Source organism: Microcebus murinus, chromosome X (assembly GCF_040939455.1).
Source record: "Microcebus murinus isolate Inina chromosome X, M.murinus_Inina_mat1.0, whole genome shotgun sequence".
Lineage (NCBI taxonomy): Eukaryota > Metazoa > Chordata > Mammalia > Primates > Cheirogaleidae > Microcebus > Microcebus murinus.
In genome coordinates this window covers 123,562,592-123,585,414 of record NC_134136.1, presented here as the reverse complement: position 1 = coordinate 123,585,414, position 22,823 = coordinate 123,562,592, and the positions used below count along the sequence as shown (strand labels likewise).

Genomic DNA, 22,823 nt, shown 5'->3' with positions numbered 1-22,823 from the left:
CCTTTTATTTTTAGTCTATATGCATCCTTGCAGGTTAGATGTGTTTCCTGAAGACAGCATAGACTTGGCCTGTATTTTCTTATCCATTCAGCCAGCCTGTGTCTCTTGAGTGGAGAGTTTAAGCCATTCACATTTATTGAGAGAACTGATAGGTAAGGTAGATTACTGTTCATTCTGTTGGGTTGGATGTTGTTGCTATGAGTTCTGTCTTGAGCCATTGTAATATCTGGCCTTTAATATCTTTGGGTTTTGGTTGTTTTTATATTCGTGGGTTATTATTATGATGTTCCGTGCATAACGCTGTTTTAAGTACTTCTTGTAGGGCTGGTCTTGTCTTGGTGAATTCTCTGAGCCTTTGCTTGTCTGAGAATGTTTTAATTTCTACTTCACATACGAAGCTTAGTTTTCCAGGGAATAATATTCTAGGCTGGGCATTGTTTTGTTTCAAAAGAGTGAGAATGGGACTCCAGTCTCTCCTTGCTTGTAAAGTCTCATTAGAGAAGTCTAATGTTATTCGAATTGGCTTTCCCTTGTATGTTACTTGCTTCTTTTGTCTTACAGCTCTTAGAAGGGCCTCTTTAGTTGATACTTTGGTCAGTCTGATGAGTGCATGTCGTGACGTCTTCCTGTTTGCGTTGAATCTCCCATGGGTCCTCTGAGCTTCTTGAACTTGTATATCAAGATTTTGAGCAAGACCTGGGAAATTTTCCTCTATTATATCTTCAAACAGCTTGTCCAACCCTTGAGTGTTGTCTTCTTCCCCTTCTTGTAACCCTATGACCCTCACATTAGGTTTCTTCACATAATCCCACAGCTCTTGTAGGCTTTGCTCTTTTCTCTTGTTTCTCTGCTCTATTTATGTGACTGATTTATTTAATTGGAGGGTGTTATCTTCAAGCTCTCAGATTCTTTCTTCTGTTTGATCTACCCTGTTCTTGAGACTTTCTACTGTATTTTGTAGTTCCTTGAATTGATTCTTCATTTCCAGGAGTTCGGTTACACTTTTCTTCATTGTGTCTATTTCTTTTCCCATATCCTGGAGACTTTTTGTGGTTTCTTTGTGTTTGTTATTGAGTTGTTGTTGCAGCTGGGTGAGTGTTCTTATGATCCACCCACGAAATTCCTCTTCTGTCATATTGGTTGCCTGATTTTGGTTGGTGTCTGTTTCTAGGTGGCTGGTGCTCCTCTTTGGGGGTGTGTTTTCCGTTTGGTTCTTCATATTTCCTGAGTTCTTTTGCTGATTTCTTCCCATGTCGATCAGTTGTTGTTTCTTTCCTTAGGTTATTGTTTGGGTATTCACTCACCTTGTTTAGTTTCTCAGGCGTTAGGTGGTGTCTGTGGGTGAAATTGGACCACTCCCTGTATATTGAGTCAGTGGGTGCCGTGGTAAGGCTGTGCAAGATGCCGTCCCTGTCAGTAGGTGGCCTTTGCTTGGAGGAACAGGCTATACTGTTGATTTTGTGTCCTGTTTACAGCTCTTGTTCTGGGCGGAGCTGGATTTGGTAAGCCTGCCCTCAGGCCGTTAGCAGGGGTCAAAGTTCTGTTCTCTGCTCCCACTGAAAGCTGTCAGGGCGGGGCTGCAATGGTCTCGCTCAGCCAGAAATTCTGTGTGTGGGGGTGGGGCTGTCTGAGACCCGCAGTCTGGAGCGAGCCTCGCTTCTTTCCACCCTCGCCAACTCCGCAGCTACTCCTGGGCCTCTGCCAGCAGGCCAGACCACAAGCCACCAGGCCTCCTCGGACTGTGATGCCGGCGGGGAGGTTTCCTGCACAAGAACGACACCTGGGTTGGGTGCATGGCCTCCTTCTGGGAGGAGGGTTGCCCTCTAGGACGCTGATCCACCCCTGGAGGCACACACACCTCAGTAGGCTGTTCACGTATAACCCTTCTGTGCCCCGGGCAATGCTAGCCCTCGTTGCAGGGGATCTGGTCTGCAGGTCCGACCTCTGGGTCCCAGAGTTCAAACTGTTTCCCCATCAGGGAGAGGATTTCCGGTCCCAATTCACCCACAGGGAGCCAAGCTGGGTCTATGTCTCTCAGCCTCTGAGTCGGCACCATTCTCCTGGGAACACAGTACCATCAGCACCTGGGAGGGCGGGCGGGTAGGGAGCTCACTGTCTGAGTTCCCCTGAGTCAGGTGTAGGGTCCCAAACGGGAAGGTCCGGTTCCCTGGAGGTGCCTCTGGATGGTGGCTGTATTGTCTCTCTGGGCAGCTGCGGGTAGGATCGGCGGAGGGGAGGAGGAGGCAATATGGCGCCTGCCGCGAGGCTCGGGTCTGTGCACACGGAGGTGCCCGGAGGAAGTTGGGAACCTGGTGCCACGTCTGGTACCGGCTCACTGTTGGTAGGTGGCGGCGGTCTCTGGGCTGGTGTCCGCAGGTCTTTCCACCCGCTGGGGAGCCCACCAGCAGTCCCAAATATAGGGGAGGGGAAACAGCCAATCCGCCTACCCTTGCCGCTGGTCTCCGGGCTGCTCCGGTGGTCTCAGCCTCCAGTTCTCCTCCACAGCCTCCTCCCGTGGAGTCTCCCGGGGTCTCAGGTACCCCTCCTTCCGGCCCTTGTCCGCTGTATGCTCGTCTTCTCTCCTCTAATTTCTGCTAGAATCTGTCTTTTTTGCAGAGACACTCTGTCTGGCGGTGTTATTCGTCCGCCATCTTGCTCCGTCCCCTGGAGACTTTTTGATAAAGGCCATTCTCACTGGGGTTAAGTGATATCTCTTTGTGGTTTTGATTTGCATTTCCCTGATGATTAGAGATGTTGAGCATTTTTTCATATATTTGTTGGCCATTCTTCTGTATTCTTTAGAAAAGTTTCTGTTCAAGTCCTTTTTCCACTTTTTAATAGGGTCATTTGATTTTTTCTTGCTGCTTTTCGTGATTTCTAAGTATATTCTAGTTATCAGCCCCTTATCGGATGCGTATGATGCAAAAATTTTCTCCCATTCTGTAGGTGTCTGTTTACTTTCATGACTATTTCTTTGGCTGTGCAGAAGCTTCTCAGTTTGATTATTTCCCATTTATTTTTTGTTGCTGTTGTGATTGCCTTTGAGGACTTCTTCATAAACTCTTTGCCTAGGCCGATGTCTAGGAGAGTGTTTCCAACATTTTCTCTAGAATTTTAATAGTTTCATACCTTAGGTTTAAGTCTGTTATCCAGCGTGAGTTGATTTTTGTGAGAGGTGAAAAGTGTGGGTCCTGTTTCAGCCTTCTACAAGTGGCTATCCAGTTTTCCAAGTATCATTTATTGAAAAGGGATTCTTTTCGCCAGCGTATGTTTTTGTCTGCTTTGTCAAAGATTAGATGGCTATATGAGGATGGGTTTATATCAGGATTCTCACATCTGTTCCACTGGTCAATATTCCTGTTTTTGTGCCAATACCAGATTGATTTAATTACTGCAGCTTTTAGTATATTTTGATATGTGGCATATTAATGCCTCCCTTTTTGTTTTTGTTGCCTAGAATTGCTTTTGATATTCGGGGTCTTCTTTGGTTCCATATGAAGCATAAAATTATTTTTTCTATATCTGTGAAGAATGCTGATGGTATTTTAATAGGTATTGCCTTGATTCTGTAGATCAATTTGGGTAGTATAGACATTTTAATGATGTTGATTATGCCGACCCATGACCATGGTATGTTCTTCCATCTGTTTACATCCTCTGCTATTTCCTTCTTCAGTGTTTCATACTTCTCCCTGTAGAGGTCTTTTACCTCCTTAGTTAAATATATTCCTAGGTACTTTATTTACTTTGTTGCTATTTTGAAGGGAATTGAGTCTTTGATTTCGTTCTAACTTTTACTGTTGTTGGTGTATATGAATGCCTCTGGTTTATGTGTATTGATTTTGTATACTGAGACTTTACCAAATTCATTTATCAATTCAAGGGGTCTCTTAGTTGAATCCTTGGGGTTTTCTAGGTATAATATCATGTCATCAGCAAAGAGTGAGTTTGATCTCTTCTGCTCCCATTTGGATGCCCTTAATTCCGCTCTCTTGTCTGATTGATCTATATCAATTATCGCTTTTACTATGAGTGCTCTAAATACATCAAAGGATACCATCAAGAAAGTGAAAAGACAACCCACAGAATGGGAGAAAGCATTTGCAAATTATATTCCTGATAAAGGACTTGTACAGTATTGAAGTTCATTTAGCATCTTCAATTTGTAGGTTTATGTATTTGCCAAATTTTAAAAAATTTCAACCATTATTTCTTCGAATACTCTCTCAGCCCCTCCATCATCTTTCTCCTCTCCTTCTGAAACTCAGATGACCCAACTGTTAGGTCTTTTGTTGTAGTCTCATAAGCCCTTGAGACTCCATTTACTTTTTCCCACCTATTTTCTCTCTGTAATTTCTATTGTTCTATATTATAGTTCCTCTTTCCTCTGTCTTCTCCATTCTGCTTTGAGTCAATCATTGAGATTTTGAATTTTTCTATTGTATTTTTATTTCTAAAATTTCCATTTGGTTCTTTTTCATATATTATATTTCCTTAGTGAAATTTTTTTATTTCTTTGCTTAGACTTTCTATTTTTTTTTCACTTTTTAAGTTTGTTCATAATTGCTCATTGAAGCATTTTTATGAGAGTTGTTTTAAAATTATTTTCAGATAATTCTAACATCTGTGTTATCTTGTTGTTAGCATCTGTTGATTGTTTCTTACTATTAAAGTTGAAATCTTCTTGGATTTTGGTATGTTGATGATTTTCAATTGATACCTGGACATTTGAGGTATTATGTTATGAAAATCTAGATCTTATTTTAATCTTGTGTTCTGAGAGTCTTCCTCTGACACCACGCTGGAAGTGAAAGATGATGCTGTTTCATTACTTCCACATGGGTGTAGAAGTTTAATTCCCCACTCAGCTTCTGTTGATACCTGGTAAGAAGAGCCTCCTTGTTAATTCTGAATGGGACTGGTAGTTAAGTGGGAGGGTGTTATTCCTTCGATCTCAAGATCCCTAACTCTTCTACTTTCTTTTTTCCACCTTTTAGATGCTTCTAAATTTATTTTACAAATAATATCCAGGGCTTTTATCTGTACTTAGTTGGATAAATATGAAGATACATGTTTCCTCCATCTTTCCAGAAGCATAAATCCAAGATATTTCCATCTGGGGTGATGAAAATGTTTTAAATTTAAATTTTAGTGATGGTTGTACAACTCTCTGCCTGTATTTAACACCACTGAATTGTACACTTTCATTGGATTATTTTATGATATGTGAATTACATATCTACATAACTGTTAAAAGTCCAGACAATACCAGAAAGAAGTGAAGAAGTAGTTCAATAGCTAGAGTAGTAAATGAGGTGTTTTAGATTGTTCTAAGGTGAATAAAAAGGGAGAGGCAGCCTCTATTTCTGCCTCTCAATATTATCTCTATTTGTTAACAACTAGCTCCGATGTCACAACCTCTATGTCACTTTATCTATGAAATTTTTCTCCATGGCAAACTAAATTTTTTGAGTGCCTACCTCAGCATTATTGCAGGTACTATGATGGCCATTATCACACTCAATCCTTCCCATAATCCTGCATGGTAAGTAGTGTTATTCCAGTTTTAAAGTTGAAGAAACTATGGTTCTATGTGTTTAAGCAACTTGCCCAAAGTCAAACAAATGAGAAGTGAGGAAGCTAGGATTTCCACTTTATCATCTTGCTGCTTTTAGAGTGTTCTTCACTTTCCACCATGCAGTACAGATATTTGTAAATTAATACCATTATCTATATAGGTTACAAGCTTTTTGAATGAGGAGTAATGTCTTAGTCACAGTTGGATGTTTTGCTGTGCCTAACCCATAAGTGTCATACAATACTGAAATGTTTATTGAATGAATAGATAAATGAATGGTTGCAGTAAAGTCAATTAAATAAATAAATATTATACAGTTGATCCTATCATCTTTACCTGCTAGGTAAACAGGGAGCCTTTCCTGAATGGCCCCAAATGAATCAGGCTTGGAATAAGTGCCCCTATTCAGTGCTTCCACAATCCCCTGGGTTTAACTCCATCATGTAAATCTTTTCATGCTCTAGTATAAATCTCTCTTTATATTTCTATCTCCTGCTAAACTGTGAGATCCTTGAGGGCAAGGACTGTGTGTGAATTATCTCTATACTGGCATTTTCTGGCCCTTCAACACCCTGAACAGCACCCAATAAAGATAGGTTGCCCAATTGATAGTCGCTGAATGGAATAATGAATCAATCAATCTCTATAATGCAGTTCTAAAGAGGGTAATAAAGAGAACTGGACTCTTTTTTTTTTGTCTCACCACCCCATCCAATCCATCATCCAGTCCTACTGGTTCAACCTTCAAAATATATCTGAAATCCAACCACCTTTTTCATAGCCCTCCACTGCTATGACCGTAGTACAACTTATCAACATTTTTAGACTGAACTATTTTAGAAGCTTCCCAACTGGTCTCTCTATCTCTATAGTTGACTCTTCCTGCATTCAAACCTTCAAACAGCAGCTTTAGAGATCTTGTTTTTGTTTTCTGGGTTTTTGTTTTTTTGTTTTGTTTTTTGTTTTTGTTTTTGTTTTTTTGGCGGATGGAGGTTGGTTTATTTTTTTTAACAATCAATTACTATCTTTATTCTTTTTTTTTTTAAGTTCTCCACCTACCACCACCATAATCAGGATATCAAGCAGTTCCATTACCACCCAAAATATATTCAGGTTAACCCTTTATATAATTACACCTCCCTCATACACACAAACACACACACACACACACACACACATTCTCTGAAAACCATTGATCTATTGTCTATCCATCATTATAGTTTTTTCAATATGTAACATACATGGAATCATACACTATGTAACCTTTTGAGACTACACTTCTTTCACTTAGCTAGTGTCTTTGAGATTCATCCAAGGTATTGTATGTTTCAATAGTTAATTCCTTTTTATTGCTGAATAATATTTCATTGTTTGAATACACAGAAATTTGTGTATCTGTTCACCTGTGAAAGGCCTTCTGAGTTTCTAGTTTTGAATGATTATGAACAAAGCTTTATAAACATTAATGCACAGGTTTTTGTGTAAATATAATTTTTTGTTTTCTTTGTTTTGCTTCTGTTTTCATTTTTCTAGAGTAAAATACACAGGAGTGGGGTTGCTAGGTCATGTAAATCTATGTTTAACTTTATGAAAAACTGTCAAACTATTTTTCAGAGTGGCTATATCATTTTGTATTCCCATGAGCATTATATGAGAGCTTCAGTTACTTGCCATCCTCCTAGCAAAATTGGTATTGTCAATAATTTATATTTTAGCTATTCTAACAAGTATGTAGTGATATCTCATCATGGTTTTAACTTATATTTTCCTAATCGCTAATGATGTTGCACATCTATTAATGTGCTCATTTGACCTCTTTATATCCCCTTTGTTCAAGTCTTTTTTTCACTTTTTAAAAGTTATGTTGTTTGGTTTATTGTTCAGTTTGAGAGTTCTTTATATATTATGGATAAAATTCCTTTGTTAGATGTACTATTTTCAAATGTATTTTCCCAGTCTGTCTTTAACAATGTCTTTCACAGAGTGAATGTTTTTAATTTTGATGTATTCCATTTTATCTATATTTTCTTCTACGAGTATCACTTTTTGTATCATGTCTAATAACTTTTCATCTAATCCCAGGTCCTCAAGATTCTCATCCGTGATTTCTTTTTAAAGTTTTATAGTGGCTCTATATCTATTTGAGTTAATTTTTGTGTATTGTTTAGGTGAACATCCATTTATTTGTCTATGAATGTCCAATTGTTCCAAAACTATTTGTTGAAAAAAACTCTATTTTCTCTATTGAATTGCTTTTGCACAACTGTCAAAATCAAATAGCCATATTTTTGTGGGTCTATTTCTGGACTTCCTCTTCTGTTCTCATACTGCTTTGACTACTGTAGCATTATTCTAATTCTATATTCTGTTCCATTGATAAGTTTATCTATTCATTCACCAGTATCATGCTGTCTTGATTACTCTAACTATATAGTAAGTCTGAAATTCAGGTGGTGTCAGTCCTCAAACTTTGTTCTTCTTCTTCAAACAATGTGGCTATCCTAGGTCTTTTACCTTTGATACAAATATCAGAATCAGTTTGTTTATAACCACAAAATAATTTGCTAGAGTTTTTATTGTCATCAGATGATTTTTACTTTTTAGCCTGCTGATGTGCTAGATTATATCAACTCATTTTTGAATGCTGAACCAGCCTTGCATACTTGGAATAAATTTCATATAGTCGTGGTGTACAATTCTATTTATACGTTGTTGGATTTGATTTGTCAATAGTTTGTTGAGGATTTTTGTATCTATGTTCCTAAAAGATATTGGATTGCAGTTTTACTTTCTTGTAAAGTCTTTATATGGTTTTGGTATTAGGATAATGCTGGCCTCATAGGATGAGTTAGGAAATGTTCCCTTCCATTTCTATTTTCTCAAAGAGGTTGTAGAGAATTGATATCATTTCTTCCTTGAATGTTTGTCAGTAAAATTATCTGGGTCAAGTGATTTTTGTTTTGGAAGATTATTAATTATTGGCTTAATTTCTATAATGGATAGTAGACCTATTCAGATTTTACCTATTTCTCATTGTGTGAATTTTGGTAGTTTATGTTTTCCAAGGATTGGTCCATTTTATCTAGGTTATGATATTTGTTGGAATCAAATTGTTCATTATATTTCTTTATTATCCTTTCTTATGCCCATTGGATCAATAGTAATGACATCTCCTTTATTCCTGACATTAGTAATTCGTGTATTCTGTACTTTTTCATGGTTAGCCTGGTTACTGGAACATCAATTTTACTAATCTTTTTGCAGAACCAGCTTTTGACTTGATTAATTTCTCTATTGATTTGCTGTTTTCAATTTTATTGATTTCTGATATAATTTATCTATTTTCTTTTGCTTACTTTATTTATTTATTTTTTATTTCAGCATATTATGGGGGTACAGATTTTAAGGTTTCAATAAATACCCTTTCCCCCCTCCCCCCACAAGTCTGAGTCTCCAGCATGACCATCCCCCAGATGGTGTACATCTCACTCATTATGTATGTATACACCCGCCCCCTCCCCCCTCCCACCTGCCCAATACCCTATTACTGTAGTCCCTATGTGTCCACTTAGGTGCTGCTCAGTTAATACCAGTTTTCTGGTGAGTATATGTGGTTCTTGTTTTTCCATTCTTGGGAAATTTCACTTAGTAGTATGGGTTCCAGCTCTAACCAGGAAAATATAAGATGTGCTATATCACCGTTGTTTCTTAGAGCTGAATAGTACTCCATGTATACATATACCACATTTTATAGCTTACATTAGATTTGTATTAATCTTCTTTCTCTATTTTCCTGAAGTAGAAACTAGGATTATTGATTTTATATTTTTTTCTTTTATAATATATGCATTCAATGCTATAAATTTCCCTCTAAACACTGATTTGACTGTATGCCACAAATTTTAAGTTGTATTTTCATTTTCATTTGGTTCAAAATATTTGAACATTTCTCTTGGGACTTCTGTTTTGACCCATGTGCTATTTAGAAGTGTGTTACTTAATCTCCAAATATTTGGGGATTTTTCAGCTATCTTTCTGTTATTAACTTCTAGTTTCATTCCATTGTAATCTGAAAGTATATTTTGTGTGATTTACATTCTTTTAAATTTATTAATATATGTGTTATAGCCCAGAATGTAGTCTATCTTGGTGTCGCTCCATGTAAACTTGAGGATAATGTATAATTTGCTCTTATTGGATGAAGTATTCTATAAATGTCAATTAAAAGTAGTTGATTGATGGTGCTGTTTAGTTCATCTATATTCTTACTGATTTTCTGCCAACTCGATCTGTCAATTACAGATAAAAGAGTGGTGACGTCTCCAACTATAATAATGGGTTCATCTATTTCTCCTTGTATGTCTACCAGCATTTGTCTCATGTATTTTTATTCTCTGCCTTTATGTGCATACACATTCAGGATTGTTATATTCTCTTAGAGAATACACCCCTTTATCACTATATAATATCCTTCTTTATCCCTGATAAATTTCCTTGCTCTGAGGCCTACTTTCTGAAATAAATATAGCTAACCCAGCTCTCTTTTTATTATAGTTAACATGGCATGTATTTTCGCATCCCTTTACTTTTAGTTTATCTATTTCTTTAAATTTAAAGATTTCATTTACACAGCATATAGCTGTGTCTTGTTCATTATTCTACTCTGACACTCTCTGTCTTTTAATTGATCTATTTATACCATACACATTTAAAGTAATTATTGATATAGTCAGATTACTATCTAGCATGTCTTTAACTCTTTTGTATTTTTTACACTTAATTTTTGTTTCTTTTTTATCTTCCTCTCTTTTGTTGACTTCTCTCATTTGAATTGAGTATATTGTATAACTCCATTTTCTCTCTTTTCTTATCATATTGATTATACTTGTTATAATATTTTCAGTACTTTTCTTACAGTTTCAGTATACATTTACAATTTAATACTATTTGTAATTACTATAAGTCTACTTTCAAGTAATAGCATATTACTTCACAGGTAGTATAGGTATTTCATAACAGAATAATTCCAATTTCTCCCTCTCCTTCCTCATAATGTTTCTGTCTTTCATTTCATTTATTCATAAACTACAATCAGCAAATATGTTGTTGCCATTATTATTTTGAGCAAACAATTATCTCTTAGATCAACTAGGAATAAGAAAAATAAAATACTTTATTTTACTCTCGTTTATCCCTTCTTTAACATTCTTCCTTTATATAATTCTAAGTTTCCGACCTATGTCATTTTCCTTCTCTCTGAAGAACTTTTAACATTTCTTGCAAAGCTGGTCTACTAATGACAAACTCCTAATATTTTAGTTAGGAGTTAAAGTTTGTGAAAGTTTTTATTTCTCCTTCACTTTTGAAGGATGTAGAACTCTAGGTTGGTGGATATTTTGTCTTTCAAAAATTAAATATTTCACTCCACTCTCTTTTTGCTTGCATGAGTTCTGAAGGGAAGAATGATGTAATTCTTATTCTTATTTCTCTATAGATAAGGTATTTTATTTTCCTCTCACTTCTTCCACAATTTTTATTTTTCTCTGGCTTTTTTCACAATTTTCTTTCTGTCTTTGATTTTGTGAAAATTGAATATAATATGCCTAGGTGTAGACGTTTTGGTATTAATCCAGATTGGTGTTCTCTAGGCTTCCTGAATCTGTGCTTTGGTGTTTGTTATTTATTTTGGAAATTCTCAGCTATTATTACTTTAAATATTTTTTTCTTTTCCTTTTTCTCTTTCTTTTTCTTCTGATATTACCATTACATGTATATTACACCTTTTATAATTGCCCTGAGTTTTGTATTTTCCACTCTTTTTTTCTTCCTGCATTGCAGTTTTGAAAGTTTCTGTTGACATATTGTCAAGCTCACTGATTCTTTCCTTAACAATGTCCAGTCTACTGATGAGCCCATCAAGGGCATTCTTCATTTCTGTTACAGTGGTTTTTTTTATTATTATTTCTAGAATTTACTTTTCATTCTTTCTTAAAGTTTCCATCTTTCTGATTATACTTCCGACCTGCTTTTTCTTGTTGTCTACTTTTTCCATTAGAGCCCTTATCATGTTATTCATAGTTATTTTAAATTCCCAGTCTGGTAATTCCAGAATCTCTGCCATATCTGAGCCTTGTTCTGATGCTTTTTGTGTGCATGTCAATTTTTTACAGCCCTCTATTCTAGGCTACCTCATGTTATAACTAGTTGTGCACTGGCTGTCTTCCCTCACACTATTTCATGCTTTCAGGAGGCTAAGAATTAACCTTATTTACCTCTATATTTTCCATAGGACCTACCTTCCTCCTAATTTGTACAAAGTAGACCTCAACAAATATTTGTTGAATTGAATTGAATTTCTCTGTCCTCTAGCCCCACTATCACACAGTTCGTGATTAGAAATGATTGGTTCATGATCTGTAAACAAAAATTTAACTGCACTAGAGAAATTGCTATTTAAAAGAACAAGTTAGTGACTGCTTGGGAAAAGCAAAAAATAAAAAAGAATAATGAGAAGTGTGAATAATTATCTCCTGGTTTGTAAGTCCTAGATTCCAAAAACAGGGTTTTGAGGTTTGGTTTTGTTTGGTTTGGTGTTTTTTTGCAAACGTAAGCATACCTGGATCACTTGAAATTTTGAAATTTTTATGATTTTGCTCTTTGGGATATGTATGAATTAGGTGGGTCCAGAATTAATTTTAGAAAACGAGATGAGAAGACACTGAGATGCCATATGCATATGCAAACACATAAACACACACACACACACACAAAAAAAAACCCACTATATGTGGGAAAAAGGTTGTAAGTTAGAGAGACCTCTTTGGTCTCAGCTCTAACCTGAAAGAGTCTCAGTTAACTGAGATGAGAGGCAATATAATGAATAAAGCCCGACACTTTTGCTAGCCACTAAACTCAAAGTATGCATATTCAGTCTTTGCAATTTGCTGCTTATATTGCACACTTGTCTGGTCACAACTTTAAAATATTAAACAGAACATTGCCATCTCTACTCACTGGTCTCCCAGCTTCCACTCTTTCCCTTACACAGTCAATTTTCCATACAGCTTTCCTGAGTGCTCTTATGAAATATAAATCATATCATGTATGTTTACTGCTTGGAATTCTCCAGTGGCTTCACATCACATGAGAACAAAATCTAAACTCCCTACCTTGGCCTAACAGACCCTAAGTGACACAACCCCTATCTACCTCTTTTTACTATTTAACTTGCTCCAGATTTTTTTCAGTCCCCTGAACAAGCCAAGCTATTCCCAGTTTAGAGATTTTGCAAACATTGGTCCCCTTGACAGCAATGCTCTTCCCTTAGATACTCCCATGTCTGATTCCTTATCATCTTTCTCATCTCAAGTCAAATTATCATTCCCTGACCACACTATTTAAAATAGCCCTGTATCCCAATATTAATGACTTTCTAAATTATTACCTTCATAGCACTTATCACCATCTAATATCATTATCTTGTTTACATACTTGTGTATTGTGTGTCTTCCTCTTAAAGATAATAAGTTCTATTAAAGCAGAAGCTTTACACACTGCTGTATCCTCAACAACTAGAGTAGTGTCTCATCCAGAGTGAGTGCTTAATAAATATTGTGAAATAAATTATTGTGAAATTCAATTGGGATCCTTTTCAGTACTGAATTAGTTCAGTGTCTTGCCCAGGGATGAGCAATTTGATCTGATTCAATTTAATTTAGTTCAACAAACATTTATTTGCTTTATTCACCTCTGGTTCTCTGAACCTAGGAACACTGACTGGCAAATATTAGATGCTCAAGTAACAAAGGTTAAATGAATGAATGAATTTCATGCCTACTATGTGCAACATTGAGACAGGGACAGCCACTGGAAAAGGTGGGTCCCAGTATGAGGATAGCAGTCCAAGAACCATCTGTTGACTGCCAATAGGCCAGAGGCAAAGTCTGAGCCTGGTCTCCATGGAAACCTTTTAATAGAAAGTGTAGGAAGGAATCTATCTTACACCTATTCCCCAAGCCAATTAAGAGCTATAAGGAAGATGAGAAAAGGAGAGGCATTTTTCAAGGCCCACATGACCTTTCCTTTTCATTAACAGGGTGTGGATCTCCAAACTGCTTCCTGGATGTATGAGGGGAGAGGGCTTCCATCAATTTTGTTCTCACTGGAAATCATTGACGGAGGAGTGAAACACAGCACCAGTTTTCCAGTAAAGTGATCCCTTGGGGCCTACCTGAATCACTGTGAGGGAGGAGTTTCCATGGAGAAGGCTGCTTCCCTTAAATCCATTAGGCCTGGGTGAAAGGTGGGGATGGCAAGGAGGAAGAGGCCTAGCCTAGATTAAAGCTGCAGCTTTTGAAGCAGGAGACAGGCACTTTACCACCTCTGGGGCTCTTCCTACAGCTGAACCTCTCTCCTGCTTCCCTAGTTACCTTATGGGTGGCATCTTTATGGAAAAGCACCATCTACATTGCAGATTCTATAGAAAGAGTTTTTTTCTAAAAGCACCAGCCCTGGACTACCTATTAATAACTGGTCTCAAGACATAGTATTTCTGTTCCTTAAAACTCTCCAAAGTAGGATAATACTAGCCCCATTTTACAAATGAGAAAACTGAGACTCAGACTGAAGTTTAAAAGCTCAGACTCTGGAGCCAGATTACCTGATCTGAGCTTTACCACTATGGGATCTTGGGAAACTCACTTAAAGTTACAGAGCTTCAGCTTCCTCATCTCTAAAGTGAGGATGAAAATAATATCTAACTCCATAGGGATTACAGACACACACACACACACACACACACACACATGCACAATAATCCCTTAAAAGTGCTTAGCAGGGCCAGGTGCAGTGGATCATACCTATAATCCCAGGACTTTGGGAGGCAGAGGCAGGAGGATCACTTGAGATCAGGATCAGCCTGGACAACTAGCAAGACCCCATCTCTACAAAAAATGTAGAAGTTAGTTGAGTGTGGTGGTACACACATGTAGTCCCAGCTATTTAGTGGGCAGTGGATCATGTGAGCAGGAGGATCATGTGAGCTCAGGAGTTTGAGGTTACAGTGAGCTATGGTGATGCCACTGCACTCCAGCCTGGGTGATAGAGTGAGACCCTGCCTCTGAAAAAAATAGTTCTAAATTTTTGTTCATGTCCTTTGCCCACATTTTTTTTTTTTTTTGCAATCACACAAGAGGAGGTTTATGTTCTGGCTAGCCAGGGTCCAAGCCTCAGAGCACCAACGCAGTGGCCACTCTCGCAGGCAAGGACCCCGACTGGAACAACGGCATGCCTTTTATCCCCATGGTGCACAAGCTGCGCACAAGCCAACTACGCATGGATCATGCGTTGACCTTTAAAATGATTGGTTGCCCACTATTGCCTTTTGAAATAATTGGCAGGTTGGTTGCCCTCTATTGCCTGATGGGCCAGTCGCCTGGGCTTCAATGACCTCATCCCATAATTCCCCCTACAGCGGTGTAGCAAGCAAGCAATGACCAGAAGCAAAGGTTTGAAGTTAGCTCATTGCCCCACCCAAGTAAATTCCCGACAATTGGAAGAATTCCTCTGCCCTACATTCCCCCCTTTCTCTAGGTAGCAGACGAGCACTCTTGCTCATCCTCAAGGTCTCTTAGGTGCTCTAGTTCTATAGCACTTGACCATAGCTGCTGATATTATTGTTGCAATACTAGTAGCTGGACGGTGTTTATCCATTACAAAAGCTACTAGTCTATTAATTACACATGGCGTGAAAGTAAGGACTAAGATTAGCATAACGAGTGGGCCTAGTAGAGTGGATAGTAGCATTGTTAACCAGGGGGAACTGTTAAACCAAGACTCAAACCAACCTGCTTGCTGTTCATATTCCCGTTTGCGGCGGGCAAGCCCTTCCCTGACCTTAGCTATAGATTCTCTAACAACTCCCGTATGGTCTGCATAGAAACAACATTCTTCTTTGAGGGCAGCACACAGTCCTCCTTACTGGAGGAATACTAGATCTAACCCCCTCTGGTTCTGGAGCACTACCTCGGATAGGGAGGTTAGTGACTTTTCTAGGTGTGAAATTGAATCTTCTATCCTTGCAATATCTTCATCAACAGCTGCCCTCAGAGTATTAAACCCTCTTTGCTGCATTGCAAGAGAAGAGATACTAGTTCCTGCTCCTATTGTCCCTAAGCCAAAAAGAGTAGCCAGGGTTATGGCTGTAATGGGCTCTCTTTTTCTTTTAAAAATTAGGTTGGTGACTCTTCACCCTACTATGCCCTCATACATTGTCTCCTCAGTGTGGTATATTATTTTTGGGAACACTAACACCATTATACAGTAATCTTTAGACCCATGTAAGGTTATGGGGTTGGTGGGGGTTCGGGGCAGTAAGTACAGCTGTAGGTCTCTATCCCAAAAACATTGGACCAAAAACACAACATCCCCAAAACCCAATAACCAACCCCCCACCGCAACCCGTCCATGTTTGTCACCCAGTCAATCTTTAGATGCCACAACCCCAGTCCAAGTCTGTGTCAGCGGTCCTGGGCTGTCGCTGCCACTCGGGTCAGTCTGGTCTTCAGAGGATTCTTCCGGTCTGCAGTTGCTTTCCACTGGTCCTGGCACCGCTCCTGGTCTTTTTTATTAGCAGGTCTCACGTGGGAGTGGTGTAGCCAGGTCGCTACTATTCATTCTATCGACCTTAAGAGCAGTGGGGGTAACAAGAATAATTTGATAGGGGCCCTTCCACCTCGGCTCGAGGGTTCTGTTGTTATGTCATTTCACCCACACCTAGTCCCCCGGCTGGTGTGGGTGAAACGGGTGTCCGGCACCCTCCTCCTCAGGCCAGTAGATAGCATGGAGGGCCGGCCATACTTGACTGTAGACACGTTGCAGAGCCTGCACCGCTTGTAACACTTCTTTGGGATGTGCCGGAAGAGCCTCAGGGCTCATCCTAGGAACTACAGGAGGGGGTGTGCCATACATGATTTCAAAAGGGGTTAAACCCAAGTGATAAGGGGTGTTCCGGGCTCGGAACAGGGCGAAGGGAAGGAGGGTCACCCAGTCTCCGCCAGTCTCTAGGGCCAATTTAGTCAAGGTCTCCTTTATTGTTCTATTCATTCGCTCTACACAATACCAACCCCCCACCGCGACCCGTCCATGTTTGTCACCCAGTCAATCTTTTTTTTTTTTTTCCTGGGATTGAATGTCTTTATTAAATAAATGAGTAAATGGCAGCACAAATCAGCAGCCATAATTTTGGAAGGCGTGGGGACAGGTGTTATGTCAGAATGTAATTGTTCATTTCATAGTTTCAATGTAACTAAAGAACTGCCCAAGGCCCATTGATCAGTATTATATATTGCAAGAGGGCAAGACTACAATACTAAGGACTGAACCCTAATCCTTTTAGAAGACAGTCAAAACCTTACAGATTATTATAATGGTCAGCAAGATTGCACCTTGAGATTTGATATCTAATGTTCCTCAGCTAGTTTTCAACTCACAGCAGCAAATGTGTAGAGTAGGCTTGAAGAAGGAACACTCTTTTGAGAAAAAGAACTTAGCTATTCTTGAAATAATTCAGCATTTTTCCCTATTTTCATTTTGCATGACATATTATTTCCTCTTGTTTTATACCCTTAACTACCCCCATTTCTTTAAGAAAAACAGTGTATTATAAGCAGCAACAGGAAAGCAAGAGTCCTTAGGCTTTTAGAAATCCTGTTTTATAACAGTTAATAATCTGGAGTTAATATTTAGAGGAAAAAGGAAGAATCCCTGTGACCCCAATACTCCATTGCTTGTCCCCTTTACTTTGTGGCTTGAGGGCTTTTGAGAATTATGGAGTAGATAGATGGATAAATAAATAAATAAATAAATAAATAAATACAACTCAACTCTGGCAGATTCATCAGCACCACCAACACAATCGAAGAGAGAGAACAAGATTAAAATGGGAAAGGGGTAGAAAGGAAAGGGCTTGAAAGGGAAGACAATGAGGGCAAGGTGGTAGGAGAGAGAAGTCTTGGCCTTAGAGCAAGTCCAATTCAAAGGAGTGGATGCTGGCAATGGGAGCTCTCCAGAAGTTGAAGGTGCTGTACTCAAGAAGGGCATCACCTTCGGGGTTTTTCTCCTGTTCTGCTCCAGTTGCTTGCCCGGTCATTTTGCCAACGCTGTTGTCCTTGACCTTGAAGATGGATGTATCTGACAGACCCAGGCCTTCTAGCTCTGACAGATCCAGTTCTGGGATGGGCATCCTCCAGAAAAGAAAGGAGCTGTACTGGCTACTCACGGGGTCCCTCATAGCTTCCTGTTATCAATGACTTACTAGCGTGTTCCAAAGATGGAGGGAGTGTCTCGGGGGCTCCGGGGTCTGCTCTGGGCTGGAGAAAAAGAAAGCTATCGGGGCTTTGACGGCTTTGTCTTCTCACTCCCTCTCTCTTCAGTGACTGAATCTGCCTGCTCCCAGTCAATCTTTAGATGCCACAACCCCAGTCCAAGTCTGTGTCAGTGCTCCTGGGCTATCTACCTCCCCAGAGCTCCGGGGATTATATGCACAATGTAATTTCCAATCTATTCCCATAGCCCAGGCCAGCCCTTGACTAACCTGACTGACAAACGCAGGTCCATTATTTGATCTTATCCCTTCCGGCAGTCCATACCTGGGGACTATTTCTTCTAATATTTTTTTAGCTACTGTCAAAGCTGTTTCTCCTTTCATAGGGAAGGCTTCTACCCATCTGGAAAACATATCTACTATGATCAGTAAATATCAGTACCCGTATTTTCTAGGCTTGACCTCTGTGAAATCCACTTCCCAAAATAGTCCTGGCTGCCTCCCCCTTTCCCTCGTACCTGCGTGGGTCCCTCTGGTCCTCCCCAGCTGCATGACCTGACAGGCTCGGCAACTTTTGACGATGTCATCTGGAACCCGTCCTTGTGACTTGAACCTTAGTTGAGCAGTGTCCAGCAGTTGCAGCATCTTTCTCTTCCCTAGATGTGTGGTCTGATGCAGGTGCTTTAACAGGTGGTGTCTTAAGAGTTCTGGCACTATTAGGTGATGCCCTTCATCCCGCAACCAGCCATCTTCACGTAGCTGCTCTGAGGCCCAGACCTCATCTACACTGGAATAGTCCGGCAGAGGAGGCAACCGTCCCATGCCTGGGGGTGGCAGGCTAAGGTGCAGGATGTTTGGCTGCGGAGTGTCTTCTGCAGCCTTCTTAGCTTCAGTGTCTGCTCTCCGATTGCCCCGTGCTTCCACGGAATCCCCTCTCTGGTGTCCTGGGGTATGGACTACCGCCACTGCCTTTGGCAGCAAAACAGCCTCTAGTAGGTGGAGTATTTCAGGCATGTGCATAATTTCCTTTCCCTCTGCCATGATGAAGCCCATTTCCTTGTAGAGGGCCCTATGTATGTGCACAGTCCCAAAGGCAAAGCAGCTGTCAGTGTACACCGTCAGCCTTTTTCCTCGGGCCCGGCTAAGAGCTTCCATCAGCGCTATTAGTTCTGCCTTCTGAGCAGATGTCCCTTGCGGAAGGCATGCCACCCCGACAAGTTTACCTTGGTCATCTACTATGGCCGCCCCTGCGTACCTGCGTCCGTCCCGGATGAAACTGCTTCCGTCCGTGAACCAGGTCAGGTCGCTACCTGGAAGGAGGTGATCCTTCAAGTCTCTATGAGTTGTCTGGGTCTTGGCTAGGATCTCAAGGCAATCACGTTCAGGTGCGGCTGCATCGGGGATTGGCAGACGCGTAGCCAGATTCAAGGTGGCAGGGGTCTGGAACTCGATGCGGGGTGCGTCCAGCAAAAGTCCTTGGTAATGAGTCAGCCTTGCATTTGTGATCCACCATCTCAGTGGCTGCTTTAGAACTCCCTCTATGGCGTGTGGGTGGTGATCTGCAGCCGCTGCCCTAGGGTGAGCTTATCAGCGTCTTTGACCAACAGGGCCGTGGCTGCGATGATTCACAAGCACGTTGGCCACCCCACCGCCACCGGATCTAGGTTTTTTTGACAAGTACGCCACCGGTCTCTTCCAGGGTCCCAGGGTCTGCGTGAGGACCCCCTTGACTATTCCCCTCTTCTCATCTATGAACAGGTGAAACTCTTTTGTAGGATCAGGGAGTGCTAGGGCCAGGGCTTCCAGCATGGCTGCCCTCAGGGCCTGAAAAGTGTCTTCCATTTGCACAGTCCACTCCCATGCTCGCCCCCCTTACGCCCTTCATACAGAGGTGGAGCCTTTTCCGCAAACCCAAGGTCATCATGGAGGGCCTTGTTGAACAGGGTAGGCGAGTTTTTCCTGAACCCAAATCCAATCTCTGCCATGTGGTCCACCAATATAGTTTGGCTCCTGTTGCCCCCTGCACCCAACTGGTCTTACTGGACAATTTTCCTGTGTCTTCCGTTAGTACCAAATGTTCTGCTCCTGTATCTATGAGGAAGCTGACTGGGTTCCCCTCCACTTGCAAAGTTACCCTAGGTTCGGGGAGGGGGACCGAACTCCATCTTCCCTATTCGTCTGTCACCTGTCCTGCAACCATGACTTTTTCAGGACCTCCAAGTCTTCACCTCCCTTTCTTTTGGGGCACTCTCAGGCCCAATGTCCATGCTCTTTGCAATTGGCACATTGATCCTTCCTAGCCTCTCCCGCCGGGGCCTTTCCCTATCCTCTGACCCTATCTGCCCCCCTCTTGTGGCGGCTAGCAGGATTTTAGCCATCTCTCTGTTTGCTTTCCATGCTTCCCCAGCTTGGAATTTCCTATCTTCTATCCTGATCCTCTCTAACCTCTCTTCTGGTGTCTCTCTATTGTTATAGACCCTCTCCGCCACTTCTAACAGGTCCTGCAGAGTCTTCTCGCCCAATCTATCTATTCTCTGCACCTTGCGCCTAATGTCGGGGGCCGCCTGATTGACAAACGCCATCATAACAGCTGCCTTACTCTCTTCCATAGTGGGATCTATGGGGGTGTACTGCCGGAAGGCCTCCATGATCCTCTCTAAGTATGCTGCCGGGCTCTCCTCTGGCCCCTGACGAACATCTCCTACCTTAGCCAATTGGTTGGCTTTCGCACCGCCATACGGAGGCCGGCCATCAGAGTCTGGCGGTAGACCCGGAGATGCTCCCTACCGTCAGCCTCATTGTAGTCCCAAAGCGGCCGTTCAAGGGGAAAAGTTCAGTCAATGGTTCGCGGGTTTGTAGTAGGTCTGCCGTCCTCCCCCGGAACCAGCTTCCGCGCCTCCCCTTGAATTCTTTCTCTTTCCTCCGTTGTGAAGAGCACCTTAAGCAACTGCTGGCAGTCATCCCAGGTGGGCTGATGAGTGAAAAGAACAGAGTCTAAAAGATTAATTAGGTCTCTCGGATTCTCGGAGAAGTTCGAGTTTTGAGATTTCCAATTATAAAGATCACTGGTAGAGGAGAGCCAATATTGGAATGTCTGTGCTCTATCCTCCCCCAGGGGTCCCACTGCCCTTAGAGGGAGCGCCTTTACAGGCTCCGGATCTGGGACTCGGCCAGCCCGTTGTCTGGTCCCATAGGCTGGCCCCACTGCCGGTGGTCCCGCATCCGCCTGGGCTGGGAGAGCCGCAGAGGCTGCCCCAGGGTTATAGGGCGGAGGCGTGTTCCATTCGAGACCTGTTAGGTCTGGGTAGAGATTGGAATCCAGCAACACTGGTGTCCCAACGGACCTCGGACTCCGCACCCCCTCTTTTCTGACTTCTTTAACTGCCAGAACTTCCGCCTTTCCCCTCGGGGCAGGTAGGAGGGCCTTCAGCCAAGGTGGTGGGTCTCGAAACAAGTCTTGCCAGACCACAATATAGGGGATCTGATCAGGGTGGCCGTGGTGGCCAATACCACCCCTTTTACCTTTTCGATCAAGGAGGCATCAAACGAGCCCTCCCTGGGCCACCCCACTCCAAACGTGGGTCACTCGGCCTCACAAAGGGTAACAAACTTTCCCTTCTTGACCTCTAGGGACTGGTTGTGTGCCCTTGCCCTGACATCCTTAAAATGGCTCACCAGGATGGACAATGGCGTTGTTAGAGCCCGTCCCATGGCTAGTCAATAATAGGCAGATGTGCAAACCGATATTCCGCAGTTGGGGCACTGGGGACAAGGATCTGAATCCCTAGCCTTTCACTCCCTATGGAGGTAACGGCCGTGCCCCTCTCACATAGCCACTCCTGGCACGGGCGGCAGGAGATCCACTGTGTGCTGCCAGCCCATGCAGGGGAATACTCACCTGGAGGTTCTAGTCGCCCCTGCGGATCTTTTCATGGGTCCCCTGATTCCACGGCCCCAGCCCGAAAACCCATGCAACCCTGATGGGTTCTCGGGCTGAAACCACAGAACCCAGAGACTCCAACAAGCCAATGAGAGATGTCACACTCACTCACACACACACACAGAAAGCCGGCGACAAACAAAGCAGACAACAGACAAGTGGACAGTGAGGTAAACAGACAACCTAACCTAGTCCGGACCTACTCCCCGGTCTCCTCCTGACTGAGCCCTAGGCTACAAGGTCAGCTCCGGAGTCCAAACGGGGCCAGAGGACGTCTCCACCTGGCTCCTACCGGCGACCCACCAGCGCGTCCGCCTAGGTCCTGTGCCGGTGTCCTGATTCGGGGTCCTGCAAGGGGATTCCGCGTCCCTTGCCCAACACCACACCCGGCTAGTCCGGGGTGGATTTTCACACTCCTCCCTCAGCCCTGAATTCTATCCGGTAGTCTGTGGGGAAGGCAAATCCCGGACGAGCCCCCAAATGTTAGGGACCGACCTTCCACAGCTCCACCGGACAGAAAAGCAGAGACATCGAGGATGCAATCACACAAGAGGAGGTTTATTTTCTGGCTAGCCAGGGTCCAAGCCCCAGAGCACCAATGCAGTGGCCAATCTCGCAGGCAAGGACACTTTGCCCACATTTTAATGAGGTTGTTTGATTTTTTTCTTGCTGATTTGTTTGAGTTCTTTATAGATTCTAGTTAATAACCCTTTATCCAATGTATATCATGCAAATATTTTCTCATTCTGTAGGTTGTCTACTCTCTCTAATGATTGTTTTCTTGGCTGTGCAGAAGTGTTTTAATTTTATCAGGTCTAGTTTATTAATTTTTGTTGTTGTTGCAATTGCTTTTGGGGTCTTCTTCATAAATTCTTTGCCTGGGCCAATGTCTATAAGAGTTTTTCCACATTTTCTTCTAGAATTCTTATGATTTCATGCCTTAGGTTTAAGTCTCTTATTCGCCGCAAATTGATTTTTGTGAG

At 41.8% G+C, this 22,823-nt stretch overlaps 1 protein-coding gene across 1 annotated transcript; it reads right to left on the bottom strand.

Moving 5' to 3' along the window:
* Nucleotides 1-17,456: 17,456 nt before the first annotated feature.
* Nucleotides 17,457-18,025, bottom strand: LOC142861046 (protein AF1q). The gene has a single exon (XM_075999363.1). It carries the CDS (start codon nt 17,865-17,867, stop codon nt 17,595-17,597), a length of 273 nt encoding a protein of 90 aa, XP_075855478.1. The 5' UTR covers nt 17,868-18,025; the 3' UTR covers nt 17,457-17,594.
* Between the last annotated feature and the right edge of the window lie 4,798 nt (nt 18,026-22,823).

Excerpts from the sequence above, each read along its gene's own strand:
- LOC142861046 (XM_075999363.1), bottom strand. The coding sequence starts at position 17,867 with ATGAGGGACCCCGTGAGTAGCCAGTACAGCTCCTTTCTTTTCTGGAGG.